At 37.0% G+C, this 24,164-nt stretch overlaps 1 protein-coding gene across 4 annotated transcripts in view; it reads right to left on the reverse strand.

Moving 5' to 3' along the window:
- Positions 1–24,164, reverse strand: part of hectd1 (HECT domain containing 1) — a 92,355-nt gene that overhangs the window by 11,681 nt on the left and 56,510 nt on the right. For 2 of the 4 annotated variants that reach the window (XM_059956152.1, XM_059956144.1), the window contains 22 exons: positions 22,749–22,883; positions 21,240–21,386; positions 21,061–21,155; positions 20,873–20,978; positions 20,303–20,437; positions 20,054–20,193; positions 19,364–19,687; positions 17,192–17,358; positions 16,090–16,266; positions 12,981–13,823; positions 11,709–11,930; positions 9,765–9,898; positions 9,425–9,581; positions 8,958–9,180; positions 8,210–8,267; positions 7,796–7,978; positions 7,311–7,524; positions 7,114–7,199; positions 6,704–6,831; positions 5,314–5,515; positions 4,714–4,851; positions 3,952–4,565 (listed from right to left, as the gene is read on the reverse strand). In XM_059956152.1, the coding sequence (XP_059812135.1) occupies positions 3,952–4,565; positions 4,714–4,851; positions 5,314–5,515; positions 6,704–6,831; positions 7,114–7,199; positions 7,311–7,524; positions 7,796–7,978; positions 8,210–8,267; positions 8,958–9,180; positions 9,425–9,581; positions 9,765–9,898; positions 11,709–11,930; positions 12,981–13,823; positions 16,090–16,266; positions 17,192–17,358; positions 19,364–19,687; positions 20,054–20,193; positions 20,303–20,437; positions 20,873–20,978; positions 21,061–21,155; positions 21,240–21,386; positions 22,749–22,883 (4,628 nt within the window). The remainder of the gene's footprint in view (positions 1–3,951; positions 4,566–4,713; positions 4,852–5,313; positions 5,516–6,703; positions 6,832–7,113; positions 7,200–7,310; positions 7,525–7,795; positions 7,979–8,209; positions 8,268–8,957; positions 9,181–9,424; positions 9,582–9,764; positions 9,899–11,708; positions 11,931–12,980; positions 13,824–16,089; positions 16,267–17,191; positions 17,359–19,363; positions 19,688–20,053; positions 20,194–20,302; positions 20,438–20,872; positions 20,979–21,060; positions 21,156–21,239; positions 21,387–22,748; positions 22,884–24,164) is intronic. The other 2 variants (XM_059956162.1, XM_059956172.1) reach the window with 2 other exon arrangements.

Genomic DNA, 24,164 nt, shown 5'->3' on the forward strand with positions numbered 1-24,164 from the left:
CATGAGTCTCTTGTACAAAAATAACATTAGCATTCATTCTATGGAATACTTTGAATATTTTTTTCCGTTTAATCGGATGATTTAAACCATTAGTATTCCAAGAAACAAAATTAATAACCCTATCCATATTGACAATATTTATTACAATTAACACATAAGGTTGAAAAAAAGATAAACTCATGAATCCGGAAGAAGGAAGTAAGTTCAAGGAGAAACCGGAAGTCACGGCACTGCAACCATTTTTGTAGTTTCATATAAGCCCGTGAAGTGAAACTAAGCAAAAAGCAAGCAAAAGGAAAAGAAAAAAGAAAAATCCCCCTCCCTCCACCCTCAAAACCCCAGAAAAAAAGCCAAAAAGAGGCAAGCAAACAATCTTAACACTAAAATTACCCCCATGTCTCAAGACGACAACTCCAACAGAAAAAAATTGAATAGAAGATACAAACCACCCATATTATAAGAAAGGGTTGATATAACAAAAACTAAAATATAAAATTAGTATTATATATATATAAAACAAAAGTACTTAAAAAAAATAAAACCCATAAATGAATAATACTGAATTAGTGTTTTAAAAGAAAGTTTGAAACATCTTCAAACACATCAAAACGGATGTGACGTTTCAGGCTCTAAAGCCTTTCGGGAAGAAGAAATGACATTTTGTTTTTTTAAAAAATCTTAATATTTAAACATTAAAAATATAAAAAAGTGTATACAAACTTGAAAATCTTAGATTATTTTCAAAGCTAACAGATTGATAATATGAAAAAATAACAAACTCAGAATAAACCAAAAACGAACTTCTACCATGTATAGAAAATACATGTAAGCCATACGTTAAAAAAAACATCATTTTTTTAAATGATCCAAATCTTGTATACTAATTATTACATTAGTCAAGCCGATAAAATGTTATTCTTCCAGAAAACTTTGAGCATCTGCTGGAGATTTAAACAGCTGATAAGTTCCGTCTTCGAGAGAAACTCTCAGATGTGCTGTAAATAGCAACGCTTGCTTGTAGCCTTTCTGATGAATTTCTGACATTCTTGCCCTTAAAACTTCAGGACTATAATCTTCCAGAATACGAAATTTAAAATCTTGAAAGCTGATCATACCCTTTTTCTGAGCAGCCAGAATCAAACGCTCTTTAGTATGAGGATAGTGGATCCAGAGAATTATTTGTCGTGGTTTCAAGCTTGAATCTGAATGAAAATGTGAGATGCGATGTGCACGGTCGATTATTGGAGGAGAATCCAATACTTCTGAGCCAAAGACATCCATTAAAAATTTGGAGGAAAAAACAGTGAGATCGCCATTCTCAAATTTTTCCGGAATCCCGATTAACCGAAGATTTTGTCTTCGAGAGCGGTTTTCAAGATCAATAATCTTAGACTTATAATGATCCAATTGTTGAGAAGTCGAAGTTTGCTGTTGTTACAAAGTTTCAATTATAAGATTTTTCTTGCGAGCGGCCTCTTCAAGAGCTAAAATACTTGCTTGTTGTTTTTGTGACTCCAGTGTAAGTACTTGAAATTTTGCATCAAGTGCCTTAAACATTTCATCAAACATATCCATCCTTGCGGTTAATTTACTCTCCAGTTTTGCAAGTCTATCGTCTATAAGATTCGCAATTGCTTCTAAAGTTATCGGTTCTTTCGTCTGTTTCGATCCCTTTGCTTTAGACATTTCAGCGAGTTGAAAATGATTCAAACAGTTGAAAAAAGTTTCATATGTTTAAACCCCTTTAGAATAGGTATAAAAAGATCAATTAGGGGGTGTTTGTAGGTTAAAAAAAGGTAAACGGTTTGGAGCAAAGCCTAAAGCAGCTTCACTCCATAAGCGCCATCTTGAGACCCTCATGACCAAATTATTCTTGGTAATTTTTTTTGGAAAAAGTGGTTTGCTATTGTCTTCTTTTGGACCGTCTCTTTACAAGGTGGGCAAACTCAGCAATTATCAATACTCTTCAGATTGCCTGCTTGGCATCTGTGGTCACACAGAATAGAATAGAATTTATTTAAGTCTTACATCCATCCCACAATGTGAGGGAGTAAAAATCTTTAATTTATGATTCCGTCGCAATGTACAGGCATGTGAATTGAAAAGTCTAATGGTTCGTAGAAAGAAGCTGTCCTGTAGCCTGTTAGCCCTGGCTTTAATGCTCTGGTACCGTTTGCCAGACAGAAGCCATTGAAACAGCTTATGGTTGGGGTGACTGGTGTCCAGGCCTTCTTTCTATACCTGCTGCTGTAAGTGTCCTCAATGGAGGGAAGTTCACATCAACAGATGCACTGGGCTGTCAATGCTACTCTCTGCAGAGCCCAGTGATCCAGGTTGGTGCAGTTCCCGTACCAGGTGGTGATACAGCCAGTCAGGATGCTCTCAATGATGTCCCTGTAGAAGATCTTGAGGATCTGGGGGCTCATGCCGAACTTCTTCAGTCGCCTCAAGTGGAAGAGATGCTGTTGTGCTTTTTTTTGCCTCAAAGCCAGTGTGTAGTCTAGGTGAGTTCATCGGTGATGTGCATACTGTGTAACTTCAAGCTATTCACCCTCTCAACTGCAAACCCATTGATGTTGATTGGGGTAAGCCAGTCTTGTTTCTCTGTAATCCACAGTCAGCTTTTTTGTCACAGGACCTGTGATATCCACCACCTACTCCCACGGCTTCACTTGACCCTGATCGAGATCTAAGCAGGTGCTACAACTTGCGCAAGGATGACCTGCAGGCTAATGGAGGGAAGGAGTGCCTGATACCTTAGAGACACATCTCCACCCTGAAAGGCTAGTAACCTGGCATAAAGTCCCAGCATTTTCTATTAAATTCCATGAGTGAAATAGAAACAGTGTCTCATCATATCAGATTGCCTTACAATGACTGATTGCAACGTGAGCTATTTTGGGAGAGCTGTGAAGTAACTGGGCTTCACAATTGTATGGAGGGCAGACCAGTGTGTGTTGTCAGTATAGTGGTTACATCCATTAAGGACCTTTTTGCTCAGAAACAGTCCAGTTGGCTTAATATTTACACTCTGTTGAAAAGTTTCATATTTTAATATTCTAACCTTTGCTTTACTGAACTCAATAGCATGTATCACAGGAGGATATCAACAGTGTACATATTTCCAATATTGCTAACATAGGGCGACTCAGCTATTAAGAGTCGAAGACTTACAGCACCAGAGACCTGGATTCATTCCTGACCTCTGGTATGCTCTCTGTGTGCTGCAAACACATTCTCCCTGCAATTCTAATTTCCTCTGAAAGTTCAGGTTTGTTTCTATATCCTAAAGACATGTGAGCTGTTACGATAATTGACCTATAAATTGCCCCTTATGTGAAGGTGAATGGCAGAATCTGGAAGGATATTGATCAGAATATAAAAGAAATTGATCTAGGATCAGTATAAATGGGTCCCTGTGGACTTGTGAGCCAAAGGCCCTGTTTCCTTGCCGCATCTCTCTAGGATTCTAAAAGTTTCCAAGCCATTCACCACTGAAGAATTATAAAGAGCACAATCATCACTCATGAACTCATACCTGAACATCACAATACAAAGAAAAACACTCTAAACTGTCCCATGAAACAGTTACTTTAAGTTAATACTGTTATCACTTCACATCATAAACCACAGCATCTTCAGTTGGGATTAGCATGACTGCTCAAAGTCAGTATCAGGAGAGCTTGAAAGCAGGAATTGCTGCAGAAACACACAAATTGCTCCTCTTTCTAAATTTAAATTTTCTGCACAAAATGTTCAAGCTGGAAGTGAATTTAGCTTCTCCTGACATACATTCATATTACAAATATTCCTCAGGAGTTATTTTCATCCGACATGATTTAGAACTTCTCCAGCTTTATAGGTCTACATCTTTAGTTCTCTAAAAAATAGAGAGAAAATGTGTATAAAAATAACTTGATGATTATAATTAATGAAAAAAAAGATCCATACCCCAAATCCTCTATGCCAAGTGGTGGTCCTGATCCTGACCGATTCTTCAAAGTAAGCTCTTGGAGCTGAGTGTTTTTTTCATCTTCTGAAAGAGCCCTGTTGCTTAGTATCTGCCGTCTTTTCACAGAAAGTTCTTTTATTTCTTTCAAGAACCTGGCTCTGTGTGGATTTACAAATTCAAAATCCTCCCAAGTTAAGATTCCATGGAACCAACCAGGAGGTTTGGGTTTAGGAGGATCAAGAATAAATTCTGATTTGGAGTCCTCATCAAAGCTTCCAACAGATATAGAATCATGGCCTTCCTCAGTTGAAGCTTCAGATTGGCTTTCAGTATAATGCAAGTCACCATCTACCCGGCTCCCATATTCGTGTAACAATTTACTCATATTGCTTTTGATGTCTCCCATACACATGAGTTTAAAGAAAGGTTTAGAAATTGGAATGTCCACCAGTCTGTTGTCCTGAACACATTTGGCTAAGAAAATTCCAAGGAAATGGAAAAGTTTGGTTATTCTGTCCATTTCCTCACTATCCTGTGGGAATGCTGCAGAAAACAGTCCACAAGATCGCTGTACATAATATCCTGGTGGCTTCAGTCCACCTCCCAAATCGACCTATTTTTTAAATCAAAAGTTACACATACAAAGTTAGATAAAACTTGAAGCTTTTCAATGCAGGAAAACAATGCTTTTACAACTGAATGCTAAAGATAACTGTCATTGCTGCATTTAAAAATCATGTTTTCTAAATCAAATCAATTACCTGTCGTGATTCATCATCAGGAAAATCATCATCGCACAACCAAATTCCAAGTTCTTTCTTTTGAAACTCTGCAGCTACAAGTGCATAAAACTCTAAAGTAGGGCCAAGACCAGTCCCTTCTTCACCTAAAAATTCAACCTACAAATACCAGAAACAGATGGATCAATTAAAAAGGATCAAGTTGACTAAGTGCAGTGCAGTTTGTACCATCCATAACATAAATACATATTTAAGACTTGTGCATCTCAATATAACTAAAACATTTTATTCAAATACAAGAAGTCCCTACCAAATCTCTCCTTCACCTATGAAGACGAATAACACACCAAAAAAATGGAAGAAGAGGACAGTACATTCTCATCAACAGTGAATTAAACACAGGCTGCAAATTCAGCAGAAACCATGAATAATCCAGGGTTGTTTTATAGTCTGAAAGGCTTGGCTTTCACAACCCTAAAATGCAATACACTAAATATTTTACCTTTTGGAATTTTCAAGAATTGCAAATATGGTAATTTTAAATCTTTCCCTCAATACAATCATCCATAACCATAATTATTGCAACAGAAAATATATCAAGTGTTTTTTTTCATTACTTACCTCTAAAACAGACTTCCTATCAGCATGAATCTGCATGACATTTTCCGCCCATTCCATTAATTTATCACCTCGAGGAACCTTAACCCGCTCATGTTTTAATCTGCCGACTCTAAATTCTCCTGGATCATCACGTCTCACTGCTGTGGTTGTTCGGGTTCGTTCTATGGTGGCCTCACGCCTATTCTGCAGCCAGACTATTGCCCTAAAAAGATATTATTTGTATTCTCATATTTACTAATAAGTAGGAACAAAGGTTACAAATAATCTGTTCTGGGACCCTTACTCTTCATGATTTTTATAAATGACCTGGATGAGGAAGTGGAGGGATGGGTTAGTAAGTTTGCTGATGACACAAAGCTTGGGGGTGTGGTGGATAGTGTGGAGGGCTGTCAGAGGTTATAGGGGGATATTGATAAGATGCAAAACTGGGCTGAGAAGTGCCAGATGGAGTTCAGCCTAGATAAGAATGTGGTGGTTCATTTTGTCAGGTCAAATATGATGGCAGAATATAGTATTAATGGTAAGACTCTTGGCAGTGTGGAGGATCAGAGGGTCCAAGTCCATAGGACGCTCAAAGCAGCTGTGCAGGTTTACTCTGTGGTTAAGAAGGAGTATGGTCTATTAGCCTAAATCAATCGTGGAATTGAATTTAGGAGCCGAGAGATAATGTTACAGCTATACAGGACCCTGGTCAGACCCCACTTGGAGTACTGTGTTCAGTTCTGGTTGCCTCACTACAGAAAGGATGTGGAATCCATAGAAAGGGTGCAGAGGAGATTTACAAGGATGTTGCCTGGATTGGGGAGCAAGCCTTATGAGAATAGGTTGAGTGAACTCGGCCTTTTCTCCTTGGAATGACGGAGGATGAGAGATGACCTGATAGAGGTGTATAAAATGATGAGGGGCATTGATCGTGTGGATAGTCAGAGAAATTTTCCCAGAGCTGAAACAGCTGCCACAAGAGGGCACAGGTTTAAGGTGCTTGGCAGTAAGTAAAAAGGAGATGTCAGGGTTGGTTGTTTTTTTTTTATTAACACAGAGAGTAGTGAGTGCGTGGAACGGGCTGCTGGGAACGGTGTATAGGCAGATACGATAGGGTCTTTTAAAAGACTTTTGGATAGGTACAAAAGCTTAGAAAAATAGGTGGCTATGGGCAACCCTAGTAATTTCTAAGGTAGGGACATGTTCAGCATAACCATATTCAACAAAGTATAGGTGAGATTTTTGATGTCATGTCAAGTTTACAATTGAACAGTTGTCATCTCTTGAGAAAGCCAAAGCAGAGTTAGTACTCACATTGAAATAGCTTGTACTACAAAGAAATGCATTTTGAGGGATATCAACCTTCTATGTGTTCTAAATGATATCAAACAAAAGGTGAACCTTTTACCTTGAAGCACCGAATGCTGTGCAAGTGAAGTACAGTTGCCTAGTTTCAAAAGGAATTAAGAATGGACATTTGCTGGTCAGCTGCTCACACCAATCTGGCAATGCACTACTAGCCAAAGCCAAAGGTTCCTGTGTGAACAAATATCATCAATGGTTAAAAAACAGTAAGCAAAAAGTTTTCAAGTTCCTTCCAAAAATAATCAGATCACAATTCCCTTACAATTGAATTCATAGATCTATGTAAAATTAAAATTACTATTAAAGTTTAAAACATTACTTGGGCAAAGAATCTCAAAGGTTGTATAACTATCTTCTCTATTTTTGGCAAGTTAACCACTGTAATGTTCCAGTTTTAAATCAATATGGAAAAATAACGTGCACATTTTACATTTTATATCAATTTAAAATTACCTCAATCTGTTGCAAGATTTTTGTGGTGACTTTTTTGCTCGTAAATTCCTCTGGTGAAACATTGAACTGAAGTTGACCATCCATTTCTATTAGAGAAAAAAAAGCAATGTCAACGTTAAAATAACAAAAGAAAACATTCTATTTGTAATCTACAGATTTTATGCATTGTTTATTTTTCCTAATCAAATTAGCCTAACCTTCCTGGCTTCGCCATGTTGAGTATGGATCACTAGCAACAATGTAGAGAATTCGAAGTAATTGCAGAACATCTTCCACACCACAAGCAGTCTGTCCACTCCCAGCCTTTGCTTGCGGCTGCTCTCGTGCTCCACTCAGAATCTCACAACTGTGCAAAGATGATATGGACCCGTGTCTTAGTCCAGATGACTTTGATCCGTGCTCACAAAACTCCTACAAAAAGTAATTTAAATAGATGGAAAAACATATTAACCCATTTCAGTAACCAACTGCATCAACTTCTTGCAGAAACCTAGCAAGTTAAAACCAGCATAAAATCAATCATATAATTATGAAGGCATAGAAATACTTTTCTCACCACATAAATGCACTTAGCTGCACATTTACATTAACTGCAAATGTTCATTATAATGCAAGCATTGTTTTTGCTTATACAGATGCATACAAACATTATCCAGAAGAAATATGTTGCATAGTAATATACCTTGTATGCAGCAATGAGCTGAGAACAATTTCTATTTTTCCTAATACTTTTATTAGTGCCGGTTAATTTCCAGTGCCGCAGGAAAGCTGAATCTGCATTCTTCTGTAGGTAGGTTATCAAGTCATTCTTTGGTAATTCATCAGTGCCAAGGTATTGTTCCACATGCTCTACAGACCAGCAGCCCTACAACAGGAAGAACCAAACGTTGGTCTTTCCTGATTGTAAAGTCTTACAGGTAGTACATGCATTCAAACATATGAACTATTAATTCATGCTTCTCAGATTTTAAAAAAGATTTGTCAAAATAATGTTAGTTAAATTTAAAAAAATAAACATGTAATAGTTTAGTCTGTTATTCTTAGCAGCAAAACATTCTACTGACAATACTGCAACATAAATAGAAACACTACTTACCAATTTTCCATTTTCTCCTCTCTCTCTATCAGAATCTTTCATCTCTCTGTACATAATCCTGGAATAATCACACAAGTACTCATAGAATCACAAACTCTACTACATAAAGAGTTATTTGGGCTATTAAATCTGTGCTACACATAAAAAGCACTACTCAGTGAAATGTTACTTTGCAGCACAAGCTCAACATTCCTGCATATCGGCTTTTCAAATCACTTCTAAAACATGCTGGCTTCTGCCTCAATCATTTTATCATGTTATGAACACTAGATCCCAACCACATTCAGGATAAAATTCATATCTCTCTGATCCTTTACACCCAGTTTTATTTTAACCTTCTGCTACAGGAAAAAGGATCCTTCATAATTACTCCATCAATGCCCATCATTAAATGCCCAGTCAGGTCCACTCATGGTCTCATCAGTTGCAAAGGAAACAAAGCGAGTCTATCCAATTCTTCCTCATAGCTCAACACTTCTAGCTCTGGCAACATCATAGTCCATCTCTTCCGTATTCATGTCAATGCAATTACATCTTTCCTAATAATATAGTGGCCATCTGGTGGTGCCTACTGTTCTAGCTAATCATCTTCACCTGCAATTTTGTGTTTAAAACAGTCAGATGATCAGCATCAGATATAGAACACATCAGGCAAATTAAAGTTCACCAAGAGGAAATAACACCTTTTAGATAAACTAATAATAATTTTGAAATATCTAATTAAGCAATTGAAGTAACATTGACGTACGTGTATGTTGGCTCCCAAATGCGCCTAAGTTTATCAGATTTTATACTTCCATTGCAGGAAAGCTGCAAGAGTTTCTGCACGTAGTAGAAAATGGTTGCTCTGTAGTTTGAGAGTGGCAATTCCACTTCACGAGATGTTCCCAACCCTGCTACTTTAAGAGTCAGCGCCAATCTTGGTGAAGCAGCACATTCCACTTCTTCCAGCAACTCTGACTGAGGTGTTCCTGTAAAATTTTTTCCCCAAATGAAAGTCATTAAGTTTCTGTTAAAATCACAACCAGAAATCATACACAAAAAATCAGCATACTGTTTGCTTGTTAAAGTAAAACCAATATGTGATCTTTGTCTTCATAGCAAGATCTCAAGTATCATAATTTTGATTATGCAAATAAGGCCATAGGACAGAAGGAATAAAATCTCAACAGGTAAAATGATCTTCAGATTCCAGTTTTTTTAAAATAAATGTACCTGGGGGTGGAATCTCAAGGTCAGTTGTTTGCTGTACATTTGTACGACCAGGGCGTGGATCAAAAGCAGGTACTAAGGCAGAGAACTGCCTTTTCAGAACAAAATCATCATCCCATGTTCTACGACGCCCTCCTTTTGTTTCATATTCCTCTTCTTCCTGTATTCCAAAGTCAAAATCAAAGCAATTTTATTACAAGTGTAATAAGCTATAAAATTATAAAAGAACCCTAACAAACACACTAATCTGATCTCAATAAGCAGAAAAATATTTCAGCTCTTAACATGATCAAACTACAAAAAATAAAAGACACTAATTTTACAATTTAGTAGAATAACATACCATTACTTCTTCATATTCTTGGTCTTCTTGATTGTCATCTTCATTTTCATCATCCTCCTCATCTGGTTCAGGCAAATCTTCATCATCTTCAAGTTCAGCCAATAATGTACTAGCACGACAGCTGTCCAGGAAATCTGTACCACATAAAAAGGATCATTAGTTTGTGATGGTCTACAATCAGTTCAAAATTAATTATATAGGTATGTAGAGAAAATAATTTCCATCTGCACAATAATGACAAAATAATTCAGCAATGATTCTGTAAAGCAATATATTTTAACCGATTTATAAAACAAGCTTTACTTATTGAGTTATACACCCTCAAAAGTGGCAGATAAGCATATGATAAGAGTGAAAAAATCACATTCACAAAGCTATCAAAACCAGAAATAAGACTTGGGAATATGACCAAAAGTAAGAATTGCAGTTTATTTTCATGCACATAAAAGTTTGCTAGCTGTAGTAAAACAAAGTTCATTTTAATCCATTGTACAATTTAGATTTAAGATTTATATATAAACAAATTTATTCACTTGCTGGCAAGGCTTGCATTATTCATCAGGTAGTCGAGTACTATTACTTTTGAATCTCTACAACTTGTGTGGTGAAAGTGCTCTTACAGCTGAGAGGTAGGAAATGCCAGGATTTTGTCCAAGACACAATAAGCAATTCACAACAAGATGTGTCTCCTTGCATGTATTTCTTGGCAGTGGATATGTCAGCTTGGGAAGTGTTGACAAGTTGCATTGGCAAATTGCTACAGTGCAATTACATTATTTCCCAGCTGTTTGAGAAAAATGCTAACTTGAAATAATTTGCACCATATAAATCAAAACATATATTTACACAGAATGGAAGAGGAAACCACTGAATAATCAAGGGTTATTCATAGATTTCAGATGTCTCTTTTGCTCAAGCATTCCAGGGAGTTCTACAAATGAGAAGTACCACAGGCTAAAATAGCCAATTAAAAACAAATGTGTAGTCTTGGTGAATCTTACCAATGTTCAGAAGCACTGATACAGATTTAATTTAGATGGTTAAGTACATTTATGTTTTACCATGTTTCGAGAACCAAGTGCTGAAATAATACTTCAGAAGACTTTCCCATGTTTTGATAAACTACCTGAAAGTCACAGGTGTCATTAACCATGAGAAAGTTTAAAACAAAACAGAGCAAGAACAAGAATACAGAGAAAGATAAATGAATAGTTACACACATCCCATGGCTTTCACCAAATTACTCCGCTTGAAAAGCCCTCATCTCGGCACAAATCCAGTTAGAAATACAGCATCACCATACACACATTTTTGTTTACAAAGAACCAATAAATAAACACAGAAGTCTCCTAAGTCCTTTAAATTCCAGACTGGTCAGCTGTACTCCCTAAACATATACATATAAGAAAAGTTCCCAGTTTTTTAATGCACCTCTGAATGGAAAAGGCAATGAGAGCACTCATTTGTAAATATAGCAATATTTTAAATTCAATATTTGACATCTGGTTCACTGCAACCATCTCCATACCATTCTAACATGGAGAAAGAGCTTAAAATCCTGTTTCTCAATCAAGGGAAGGGACTGCAAAACTGTGCTGGCTGAAAGGGGAAGCTGCAATTAATGGTCAACGGAGTTTTATCTTAAAAGCGGGCACTTTCAGCTGCTGTGGTCAGGGAAGGATGATCTAATTAAATTGAGAACACATTCTGGCAAGTGTGATAGTGGCTGTATCAAAGGAAGGATGGCCTGGTCAGACATGAGAAGTGTGTCTCATATGCTGCAATATTTGTATTTATGGGACAATCAATAAAATACATAATTTAAAATTATTTTGAAGATACTCCTTGCACAAAGATTGAAAAAAAATCATTGTGAAGCATTTAAAATAAAACCAACATCAAATATATAACAATTCATTTTCTCAGTCATAATCAGTAACTTACCATATAAAGAAAATTCTGCTTCTTGACCAGTATCACTTTCACTGGAAGTGGATGTCAGGCTTGTTGTTAAAGTATTACTGAGTGTCTGACCAACAGATAGACCTGTGGTTGCTGTGGCTACATTGTTACTGCTGGTGACACTGGAAGTAGACATGGTGACAGTTGATGTGGTACCAGTAGTTGTAAGATTTGGGAAACTCTGGGCACCCATGAGAGGAGATGCTGTTAAATTCAAGGAAGCAAAATGCTGGATTAATCTCATCTCACAAAAATACCATCAATGAAAATCAGACAAATCAAACAAATAGAAGATCAATATTGCTAAAGAATAAATTGAAAATATGTTTATAATGTGCAGGAAATCAAGATAAAAGTAAATTGCTTGAATTCCATGCCTTCTCACAAATCAAAGTTCAGCTAATATGTAAAGAATAAGCAACAATATAAAAATACAGATATTCAGTGCTTTACCTAATTAGTTCTAATTTATTAATTTTACATTCTCCATGTTATTGCTTCGTGTTAAAAGGCAAACTCAAAGAAAGGTGCTACTGGAACTGTAAAAAAGAAAGCCCTCATAAAAGTGAAATGCACCTTTTCTTGATGCTGGCACCACATCTCACTAAAAATCTTTGTAAATTGTGTTTTAAATTGGAGGATACAAGGAAGAAATTGGATAACAGAGTATTACGATTCAAACAGCACTGCAACAGGCTCTACAATTCTCCAAGCATGCATGCATGAATCATCAAGCTCTCATTTGCATCAATCCTACTCTCTATCAACTTGCATTCTCCCACATTCAAGTTCACCTCACCCCCCAATATTTTACCATGATCGACACAGCAAGAAAACTTACCACAGTTGAAAAAAATCTAACAACTCCCATACCTTTGGGATGTAGGAAGCATTCAGTCTTCTGGACAAACCCACAGACGAACAGGGTGAAAATGAAAAAAAAACAAACACACACAAACTGCAAAATACTAATTGTATCACTGTGCCACCTATGAACCCATTTAAGAAATTGGTTCTATTTCCATGAGCTCTTAAAACAATGACTTAAGCCTGAACTCCTAATCAGATGATCCATTGGAAATTTAGGATACTAGCTTCAATATGTGGATCAATGAAAAAAATCTCAATTGGCAAAACTCCTTATGATAGAGAGAGAAGGGGAGATTTTTCTCAATGCAACTTTTTGCAGCATACTGCAAGAAAGTCATCATTGTGTCCTACATCAATGTACATATTAAAAAATGAACAACTTACTTGCAGTACTCATTACATTTCGTCCCAATGTATTAGTGTTGTTATCACTGCTACTGCGGCTTAAGTTCATGTTGTTTGTGGCATTGGTGCGTGCAATATTTGCAACTCGTCGCACAAAGGATTCCATTAGACTGGAGGCTTCCCTTGAAGACAGATTGGGTACACTGGCACTTGAACTCATGGGTGCGCCAGCAGCCAATAGGGAGCTTACTGAAAGTCTGTTACTTGCTGAAGAGCTCAGAGGTCGTTGTGAAGCTACTTCCTTGTTTGATGACTCCGCTACTGAACTCACGTCAGGAGAGCTCACGCTAACAATACCCATTGATATTGCCCCCGATTCTCCAGAATTACGCATTGAAACCTCAGGACCAGACTTCCTGTCAGCATTTTCACTTGCTGTGTCTGCAGTTAATGTGCTAGTACTGGCACTAGAAGTTGATCCTGCTCCTCCTTGGGGCAAAATATCCGAAGCAGAAAGGACAACAATGGGTTCATGACTGTCTGTACCAGTAACAGTAGTCTGTTCCAACACGCTTTCAGATCTGCGTTCCATTTTAGATGAACTCAAGCTTATATCGCTGCTACTAGCCACGCTACACACAGAACTGCTGCTTCCTTTTCGACTGGAGGAGCCCGGTGCAGTGGCCGCCATCTTGTCTGGGCAGTTGTTTTTCACCAAGCTGCTCCATGCCTGCGCTGTGCCTGAAACAGTGGATGAAACAGGTTTGGGTGATGGCGCTGAATCAGGGTCGTACCCTGGTGCAAGCTTGAGGTCAAACTTTCCTTCTGCGCCCATACGGTAAGAGTTAGAGCCACCAGCATCCCAGGTGACATCAATCCAGCCTGGAAAGGGACAGGAGTTTATCAGACCCAGCAGAAAGCAGACAGCAGCAATTTGGACAGCAGCTTCACCTGAAGGGACCAGACTTCTGCATTCAACAAGCAGTTTTTTATATTTTATTTGAAATAGTCACATAATTTTCAAGTTAATTTGCATTTTTAGTAGATAACCACATTGACTTCCTTTTGTATGATGTTGAGGTAAATTGTAAGATTTCTTTGCCAATGGCATATTATTATATTCAGAACAGGAGACCTCATTCAGCACAAGGAAACCCAAATGTTCTGAGCATTTATGCAACAATGATATACAATTTAAGAGATTATAGGAAAGATTGCTGATGTTTAGTATGCAAACTGGAATCTGCAGAAAACTGCAGTCTGGTCCCACTGAGGTAATGTGAGGAAGAAAACTGAGGAACAGAGAGATAGAGATGCTTTGCAAACGCCAAGCCAAAAGCCACATAGAAAAGTCTACTATCTGGCAGAAATCTATCTTTTATGCATAGTTAGTCCATATGCCTAGTGATGCAGTTATACTGCTGAATTATACTTCAATTAAATAAATTTAAAGATTTTGATGTTTTGAGACAATAATGGAACACACATTGTGACTATAACATCATAGCTGATAAACAGTAAAATCTGTTATTTTCAACTCAACAAGTGCACATTAAAACTGTTCTTCACTGGCTATAAAGCAGGTTAAAGCAGTGTTTATTCAATTCATATTGGACTTCAGGCTATAACACAGAGCTGCCTCTATTTCAGCAACATTTAGCAATCTTTTCAGATAAAACACAGAATGGCTAGTTTGTCTTTCTGAGACTAGTGATGAAGTACAGTGATGTGTTAGGGCAGAGACACTTTCACAATGTATGTGAGTTCTTTATTCCTATTCCTGAACAAACTAATCACACTCTCATAAACAGGGTTTACTGTGATACCCTGTAATCATGATTATATGTCCCTTGATTTTCCAAACAGTTCTTCAGAAAAATCTTTTGACAATGCACACTTACGATTTAGCCAAAAATCTCAATGAAGTTAGTCAATTAAAACCTGCCAGATAAGGTTTCATCTGATTGATTGAAATAGCACATGCACAAACTCCAAATGCATGAACTGAATACTAATTTTAAGAAAGCCTTTTCATAAACACAGCATAAAATATAGAAACGTGTTTCTCAACTTTTTGAAACTTATAATAATTGAAAATATAATTATCTTAAAACTCTTCTTGAAACATGTTCTTATTCTTTCCTTTCTTATACTTGTCCAGTCATGGTTCATTTACATCACCTTCATTGTTCTTTTGATTCATCCCAATCATATTTTAGCAAAATAGAAATCTTAATCACCATCAATATTTAGTCTCTGAGAAAGAATTCAGATGCCAGAACAGGGAGCTATACATTTCTAAAAGAAACAAAACTGGGGAAAAAAGAACAGTTGTATGACATTGGAAATTCTGTCATCAAACTGGCAACCTCAAAAACAAATCAGTTAAAAAGCTTCTAATGGATAAACAAGCCAGTTGAGGAGGTCAGTGGAAAGTGGAGCAATGAAAGAGCAATAATGCCAGTAAGCAAGAACAATGAACTGCAGATATGAAAAAAACTGAAATAAAACATAAAAATTTGGAAATATTCTGCAAATTGGGCAGATTCTGTGGAGAAGAAAACTAAGTTAATGTTTCAGGTCAATGGCTTTGCAGTTCAAATTATGGACATCGAACTGAAACATTGACTGGTTCCCTTAACTGTTTATCTGGTTAAAGGTTGGAATATCCCAGAGGAAATTTGTTCTCAGCTGGTATGTATTATTGGAGACATACAATAATTAAAGCAGTACCTAAACTTTTACAGTTTTGATTGAATCAGCAAAAGCAATGTCAAAAATTACATACATTTTTTTCTTCCGTATATTACAATCCACTCATGATTTTTATATAACAATCTCAGATTCGACCATTATACATCAATAAGACTATTAGTAACTGAGGTGTCAATGAATACTGCAACAAGTAATATCAGTTCAAATACAAACGAACGAGGTCATGAAACCTATTGCTTGAATAGACCAAATTTAGCTAAAGAATCTTGCATTTACATTTTACATAAAGCTAGTTCTTGTTTTAACCATATGACAATAATACCAAAAATGACGAACCAATGCCTTCAATTAGAATCCATTTCACACTAGTTAGTACACTTTTTTAAAACCAAATTTAGTGCTGCAAAGATAAAAACAAATCTTACTGGTTTACCATTATGCAGTTCTCCTGTGATAGTGCCCTCGCCTGGTGGATTGCCATCCTGATCTCGCCATTTCCAATCGATGCCTCTAACTACACGTGCACCTGGCACCATATACTTCAAAACCTGAGAACGCACCAGGCGCCTCTGCCTCCTTAAGTTGGCTTCTGCTTCCTTAGCTGCCTTACCTATTTAGAAAACAACATTAAAATCACAGTACTCCTCCTTTGGAGACACAGAGAGAGAGAGAGAAAAAGAGAATTCAATTAACAATAGAAAATAAATATTCTCTCAATTATGTACAAGAGTTGGACTGCAATCTTTTAAGAGTAAAAGTATTTTTAACCAATAAATAACTCTAATATCTTTAGGATCAAAATTAACCAGTGATTTTGCTGAGTGCCAGCTTTATTAAGTGAATTAGAAAATAACAGCTGTCAAACTATACCTGTATTAATTTAGTAAAAGTAATCCAGAAGAGTCATAGGGTACTACAGCACAGTATTTCAGCCATCTAGTCCATATCAAACTTTTATTCTGCCTTGTCCCATTAACCCACACTTGGACCACAGCCTTCCATACTGCATCCGTCCATGGACTTACCTAAATTTCTCTTATATGTTGAAATCGAACCCACATTAACTATTTCCTTTGGCAGCTCATACCACAGTAGCACTACCCTCTAAGGGAAGAAGTTCCCTTTAAATATCTCACTTTTCACCCTTAACCTATGTCCGACCTCATGTTTTAGTTTCACACAGCCTCAGTGCTCGACTATTTCAACAAACCCCTCATGATTTTGTACACTTCTATTCCCTACAGCACAGCAGAATGAAAGGAAATTTGATAAAGTTTTAACCTATTTAACCTTTCCCTACAACTCAGATCTGCAAGTCCTGGCAACATCCTTGTAAATTTTCTCTGTCCTCTTATTGATATCATTCCTGTAGGTAGGAGACCAGACTGCGCACAATACTTCAAATTTGGTCCCAACAACATCTTATACAATTTCAACATAAAATCCGAACTCCTGTACTCAATACTGTGATTTGTACAGTCAAAATTTGAATTCACTTTTTAATTTTAATGTTTAAACTAAAACTATTTTCTTACCAAGCTGATCTTCACACACACCAGACACTGTCCCATATAATTCAAAACCAGATAGGGAAAGGTAGTGTGTCTGTCCACTTGCATTTTTACCCATTTGTTTAATCCGAATATGTCGCCAACCCTGCTTCTCATCTTTTGGAAGATCAAGGGGCCAGGTTGCTGTGGATCTAAAAAAATTGTCATACATTCAAACAGATGCTATCTTGAGGTTTACTCATCCAGTTAAAACAACTTGACAAATATTCCTTGCAAAATCTTTCAATCACATTTTAGTCTAAATGCATAATGTAAATTCTTCAGTCATTCAACAATATGTCAAAACTAAGGCTATTCTCAAATTAAGGGAATATTTTTAAAAAGCTTTTAAATTAGAAAGCAGACACTTGAGGAAATGGATCTGCATTAATTTCATGCTGGAACTCAATAGTGACAAATTAACCTCGGAAAGAATGGTTTGCATGACATTTTCCACTTTACTGAAATTTCAAACAGAGTTAAACTTGATTTAATTAAGCTAAACTTCATTTTGTTAATGCCTCACAAAAACAGAGACATAAAATATACAAGCCTAAGGATACATCTACAGACATGACTGAAAGCTTTATCTGATTAGTGTTAAGATTTGAGAGCTTTAAAGATGGTAGTTACTGAAGTTGGGTTGGCAGTTGAGGCAGATAAATTAGCATTTAAGGAAAAAAAACACACCAGTGTGCGCAGGCAGACCCGCTAGCTATGATTTGAAAGGATGTATAGAATAGGGTTGCAACAGCTGAAGGACAAAAAAAAGTTTCAAAGACAAGGAAGTAAAAACATGAAAAGATTCAAACTAAATGTTTTTTTAAAATTAGTTGTGTGACTGGAATTGCATTCAACAAAGGTTACAAGGACCAGATGAACAGTTCAATCAGGCAAGGAAAAGTTAAGACACTAGAAATTTGACGAGTTACGTTTAGAAATCGAAACCAGCCAAGACTGCAAATTAATTGCTGAAACTCAAGGTAAAACAAAGTATGGATGAGAAATTGAGGAACTGCTACGCTGAGGCAGAAAAGCAGATGGAAGTGGGAATAATCAGTCCTTATGATGAGAGAGACACAGAATAAGACAACTAACCCAGGGATGAACAAGTTGATACAGTATTGTACAAGTATTTTCTATTGTAAAAATCAGATCCTTCTGTTGAATGCATTTATCTATGAATTTGATCCAGGGTTGGCAAAGTAGTGAACCAATTAGCAGACACTACCAGGCTCAATAAATAATCCTGATCAAAGAAAATGGCAAAAAAAAGTCAGTATTACAGAATTCACAAATCACTACTTAAAATTTTCAAATGCAGGGTAAAATTGGGAAAAATTAATACAATTTATGCTTTTTCAGTTGGCATTTCTTGATACACGCGCATGTGACAAGGCCTTGCATCCTGGTAAATTGTGATAAAGACAGTCTTCTAGGAATACAACCCATCATAGTACAGGGGATTGTCTGTGTACCAAAGAACAATTAAATCCGAGGTTCACATTCACATGATTCAAAAGGCAATTTTGCATGTATATAGATAATAAAAAGTTAATAAAATTTTAGTATTACTCTAAAACATGCACAATGTAGTCAAAGTGCAGCAGTAAATTTACAAAATCTTTTTAAGCTCAAGTGTTAAATTTCAACATATAAAGAAAATCAAAACAAATAGAGTGCAAATTCACCAAGACATTAATAAGCCGAAACAAACTACAAATACATCTTTAAATATTAATAGGGTCACAGGAAGAAAGTAGTTAAAATATTGTGCTTGAAATTATCAGAAATGCAAATAATGATTCTGATTCTGAAACAGTGCTCCATAAACAGAAGTCTGAATGCAAGAAATTTAGAAAATTTTCTCGTAAAACAGGAGGGTGGAGAAGTTGTAAAGTGCACCAGCAGAAATAATGATTGAAGTAAATTCAATGCTCAAAAACAGCAAGATAGATATGTAACAGCAAAATAAAAGGTAGATTAGACTACAGTTAGCATTGAAGGACAAACAGCAATAATTAAAGTTGAGCTAACTTATCTTTCCTGCAGTTTAATGTCATTCCAGAACAGCTAATAAATGTAAATCTCACATTGTATATTAGTTATATATTGATATAAATTAGATGCAACCCGATCCTAATCTTGATGACTCACCCTGGCTCATTCAAGCTGCAGTCATCCACATGGGTGTATAGTGTTGTCCAGTTCTGTCCATCTTTGGACACTTGAAAAACCCAATTCCTCAGAGCAGATCGACCATAACCACGAGCATGTCGCAGTGTGTAGGCTGAAGGGATCACCCATAGCCCAAGGTCAATGGCAAACCAAGCATTCTTATCATCATTTGTGTGGCAATTAAGTGCTGAGCTGTCACGACTCAAAATGTCTTCCAAACGTCCATATGGCAAATTCCTACCCTCTGAAGATGTCACAACCACCAATCCATAAGCTGCAGGATTCACCCACTCATATGCTGTTCTGCAATGCAGTATTGAATATAACAATGTTTAATGAGCACAATTATACCAAAATTATAGCTGTGTAACAGAAAGACTATTAGTTTCATTAAGAAGTCAGACTCAAAAGATAAGTATACTCCATTCACCACAGAGCAAATTATAAAGTATGAGACACAGCAGTCTATTCACTGAAGGATCAGTTGTAAATATCAATTTTAAAAGATTCTTAAACTTTGCTGTGAGTTAACTTTAATCCCTCATGCACGGCCTCAAGGAGCTCCAAGAAAAGCAAGTCAGGAATGATTACTGCATACAAAAATAGCTCTGGTCAAACATTGCTAATTTTCAACTTATCCAATCTTAAAATAGTAGTTCTTATTCGTACTTTGCATTTGTCCCAATCCAGTATATTATCCCATTTTCATCAAAATTATGCTGATGTCTGAAAATGAACGTTTGTCCTTCACGTAATTTACGCACAAATACAAAAGTTGATCTGTCAAAGTCGTACCACTGTTTTGCCACCTGAAACAAAAAAAAGCAAAATTTGGCATAGATTCAAATGTTACTTATTCTTCAATATAGTTATAAACTTCAAGATGCTGGATTTTTGAAAACGCGTCACATCATTTACCATTTTAAGAAGATACTGCTCCAAAGATTCAACAGTGGCCAAAGGTTCCATCTTGAGCATTCTCCCAGTTCTGTCTATCAAAGCTGTCTCCCCAGGAGCTCGTTCTAATCTAAATCGTAGTCTTCTTGTAAGTATCTTGAAAGGAGAAAAAAAAAGACGTTAAACAGATCGGTAGAATTTTCATCAAAACTTCCCAGTAAGTTGCAACGTGTTGATGTTAACTTTTATTTAAAATGCAACATTTCCTACAATAATAATCACCTAGAGTCTGAGGTGTAAGACAATGGAAAGTGCTGATAAGTAGAATTGGGGAATTTCCAGTTATTAAATGACCATAAACCATGTCTCCATTATGCCTTCACTGCATCTTTCTCCAAACCACTTTACATTAGGAACCATGTCCTAGAACAAAGGACTCAATTTACACATTTGCAAACAGAGAGGAATCTCCCTTTGAAAAACTATACACTCTAAAAGATAGCCATAAAATGCTTTGTTGATCAAACAATTAAAACAAATTCAGAACTACAAAAGAAAATCAAACTAAGCATCAAACATTAGCTTTCATACCTGCAAGTTATATGAAGAGCCAGGGCTATCATACAGATGAAGAGGAAGCCTCTCAATTGATTCCAGCACTGCTATCAGCTTTCGAACAAGGGCAACAGCTGGGCGACTATGAAGAAATATGTATTTTGTTTAAAAAAAGCTTAAAATGTTAACAAATATACTTATAAATGTATGATAACACCAGTCACCTTTCCTCATCTTCATTTTCACTGAATGCAGTTTTGAAGACATTTATTCGTTCAATTAGTTGACTACAATCTTGTTTCACTTCTAAGTCCACATTCTAGATATCAGAGGAATACTTGTTAATAACTGCAAACAATACAGGTCAAAAAAACTAAAAATTATTTTGCTGCAACATACTCACATTATTGAGAACAGTAAGAAGTGCCTGTACCAGGCCACTACTGCACATCTCATAAGGTGAAATTGTGTTTTCATCCTTTAGTAATACAATCAAGTTCTCCAAAGCAGTTTTCATTAAATCTCTCCATGTAGCCTCCCCATCTACACCCTGCAACATAAAGCAGCACCTTTTAAAATATTAAGGATGCAATGTAACAACTTAAACTTCCAATTAGCAATCCTGGCTAAATTATTTCAACTTAGTAAATATTAAGTATTTAGACATCTAAGGTTTAATTTTTTCATTTAGTGAAACTATTTTCAATGATCAAAGACAGGCATCATTCTGGTGAAAAGTAAGCAGACTTTGAGTGTTCAAGCTGAAATAATTTTTCAGATTTTTAGAAACATCAAAAGCATTTGCCAATAAATAGATGGGGGGGTGGACTTGCCGCACTACTTAAACATTGTTGAGCAAAAACAGGAAACACTGGAAATACTCAGCAGGTAAGGCCATGTACAATATGTGAGATGAAAAATGGAGTTAGCAAGGTTGTCAATGAAGACAGTGCGTGCACCTGCAGAGCTATACAGCAGTTTGCCAGGATAGCCACAGTCAAGTTGTGGAGGAAGTTGACTGTTTCCTGATTGGTCAGAGTTTCAAAGGATATGGCAAGAAGGCAGGTGTATGGGGTTGAGTGGGATCTGGGATCAGCCATGATGGAATAGCGAAGAAGACTCAATGGGCTGAATGGCCCAATTCTGCTCCTATGTCTTAATGGCACTATGTCTTGTGCAGCAATTGTTACTGCACAATTAAGTTCCAGCTGAGTTCTGATGAAAGGTCTCTACACCAAATCATTAACTCCAGTTCTCAACTCATATTTGCAGACTAACCTGCTGAATATTTCCAGAATGTTTTTCTGTTTAACAGTTACTGTGTTTGCAGAGCAGACTAGGCAGGCTGAATGGCCTAATTCTGCTCCTATGTATCATGGCCTGCTAACTATACAACAGTTTGCTAGGATAGCCACAGCCAAGTTGTGGAGGAAGTTGATCGTTTCCTCATCGGTCAGGGTATGGTTCAGACATATGGTTCAGCTACACTTCCCAAATACACAATTTACAAAAATCTCATCTTCACTACGTTGAAGTGCTTAGCTGCCCAGAATATGCAGATGAAAGACAGTGCAAGTCTATTTTCAAATACAACTACACAGATACCCTTGCAGACTTTCACTTCAATTCTCACACAGAAACTCATACATCTGTTGCTGCGTATCAGTTGACCTCTTGTGATGAGTGGTCATTCTCACATTCATCAAGATGCTTTCTTTATCTACGAGAATATCCCAGTGCTTCAGAGAAAGAAAACAGCAGCACGGTTTGGAGGTGGAAAAGCTTGAGTCATCAAATTCAGGTTCCAATGGCACTCATATTGCTCAAAACCTGCCATCACACCTCCTTTTCCCACGGAACTTAGCTCCTCAGTCAGTTACATCATAGATACCCAAGTGTTAACTAAATCTACCTGTCTGTTTGCATGAAGTTCCCAGGCAGACTCAAGCTGTGTTGCAATATTTCGCAGTGTGACTACCACTCCTCGAGGCATACTTTCCACGGCCTTAAAATGATCATCATACAAGTCTCTGGCCATGGTTCGCACCTGAAAACAAAAGTATTTAAAGAAGGTGATTGTGGTTCTCTGGTCTGTATATCTTCATCACAATTATTAAGGGCAAAGTTGCAATAATTTTTAAGCCAGCTGGGTTCTAGACCCTCAGTTTTGTTGGATCTATTCGAGGTTCACCAACTGAAATGAAATGGAATTATTACTCTGGCAGGAATGTGCACTACACTACTCAATTTGAAATGAGACCTTCCTAAGTACAAGTAGATTGATTACCTAAGAAATCAGAAATAGTTGTAGGAAGTTAAAACCACATGAAGAAAAATTTAGGCAACACACACAAAATACTGGAAGAATTCAGCAGACCTGCAGCATCTGTAGAAAAGAGTACAGTCAATGTTTCAGGCTGACACCCTTCAGGAGATACTATTCAGCAGTGCCCTGCTGAAGGGTGTTGGGCCCAAAATGTCGACTATATTCTTTTCCATAGATGCTGCCTGGCCTGCTGAGTTAAGGCCATAAGATATAGGAGCAGAAGTAGGCCATTCAGCCCATCGAGTCTGCTCTGCCATTCAATCATGGGCTGATCCAATTCTTCCAGTCATCCTCACTCCTCTGACCTTCTCCCCATCCCCTTTGATGCCCTGGCTAATCAAGAACATATCTATCTCTGCCTTAAATGACTTGGCCTCCACAGCCACTCATGGCAACAAATTCCACAGATTAACCACCCTCTGAATAATGTAATTTCTCCACATCTCTGTTCTAAATGGACATCCTTCAATCCTGAAGTTATGCTCTCTTGTCCTGGACTCCCCTACCATGGGAAATAACTTTGCCATATCTAATCTGTTCAGGCCTTTTAACATTCGGATTGTTTCTATGAGATTCCCCCTCATTCTCCTGGACTCCAGGGAATACAGTCCAAGAGCTGCCAGATGTTCCTCTTACAGTAAACCTTTCATTCCTGGAAACATTCTTGTGAATCTTCTCTGAACCCTCTCCAATGTCAGTATATCCTTTCTAAAATAAGGAGCCCAAAACGGCACATGATTCTCCAAGTGTGGTCTCTCGACTACTTTATAGAGCCTCAACATCACATCCCTGCTCTTATAATCTATACCTCTAGAAATGAATGCCAACATTGCATTTGCCTTCTTCACCACCAACTCAATCTGGAGGTTAACCTTTAGAGTATCCTGCACAAGGACTCCCTGGTCCCTTTGCATCTCTGCATTTTGAATTCTCCCCCCATCTGCCCGTTTATTTCTTTCCACCAAAGTGTATGACCATACACTTCCCAGCATTATATTTCAT

The sequence above is a fragment of the Hypanus sabinus genome, chromosome 2 (assembly GCF_030144855.1).
Source record: "Hypanus sabinus isolate sHypSab1 chromosome 2, sHypSab1.hap1, whole genome shotgun sequence".
NCBI classification, from domain to species: Eukaryota; Metazoa; Chordata; class Chondrichthyes; order Myliobatiformes; family Dasyatidae; genus Hypanus; species Hypanus sabinus.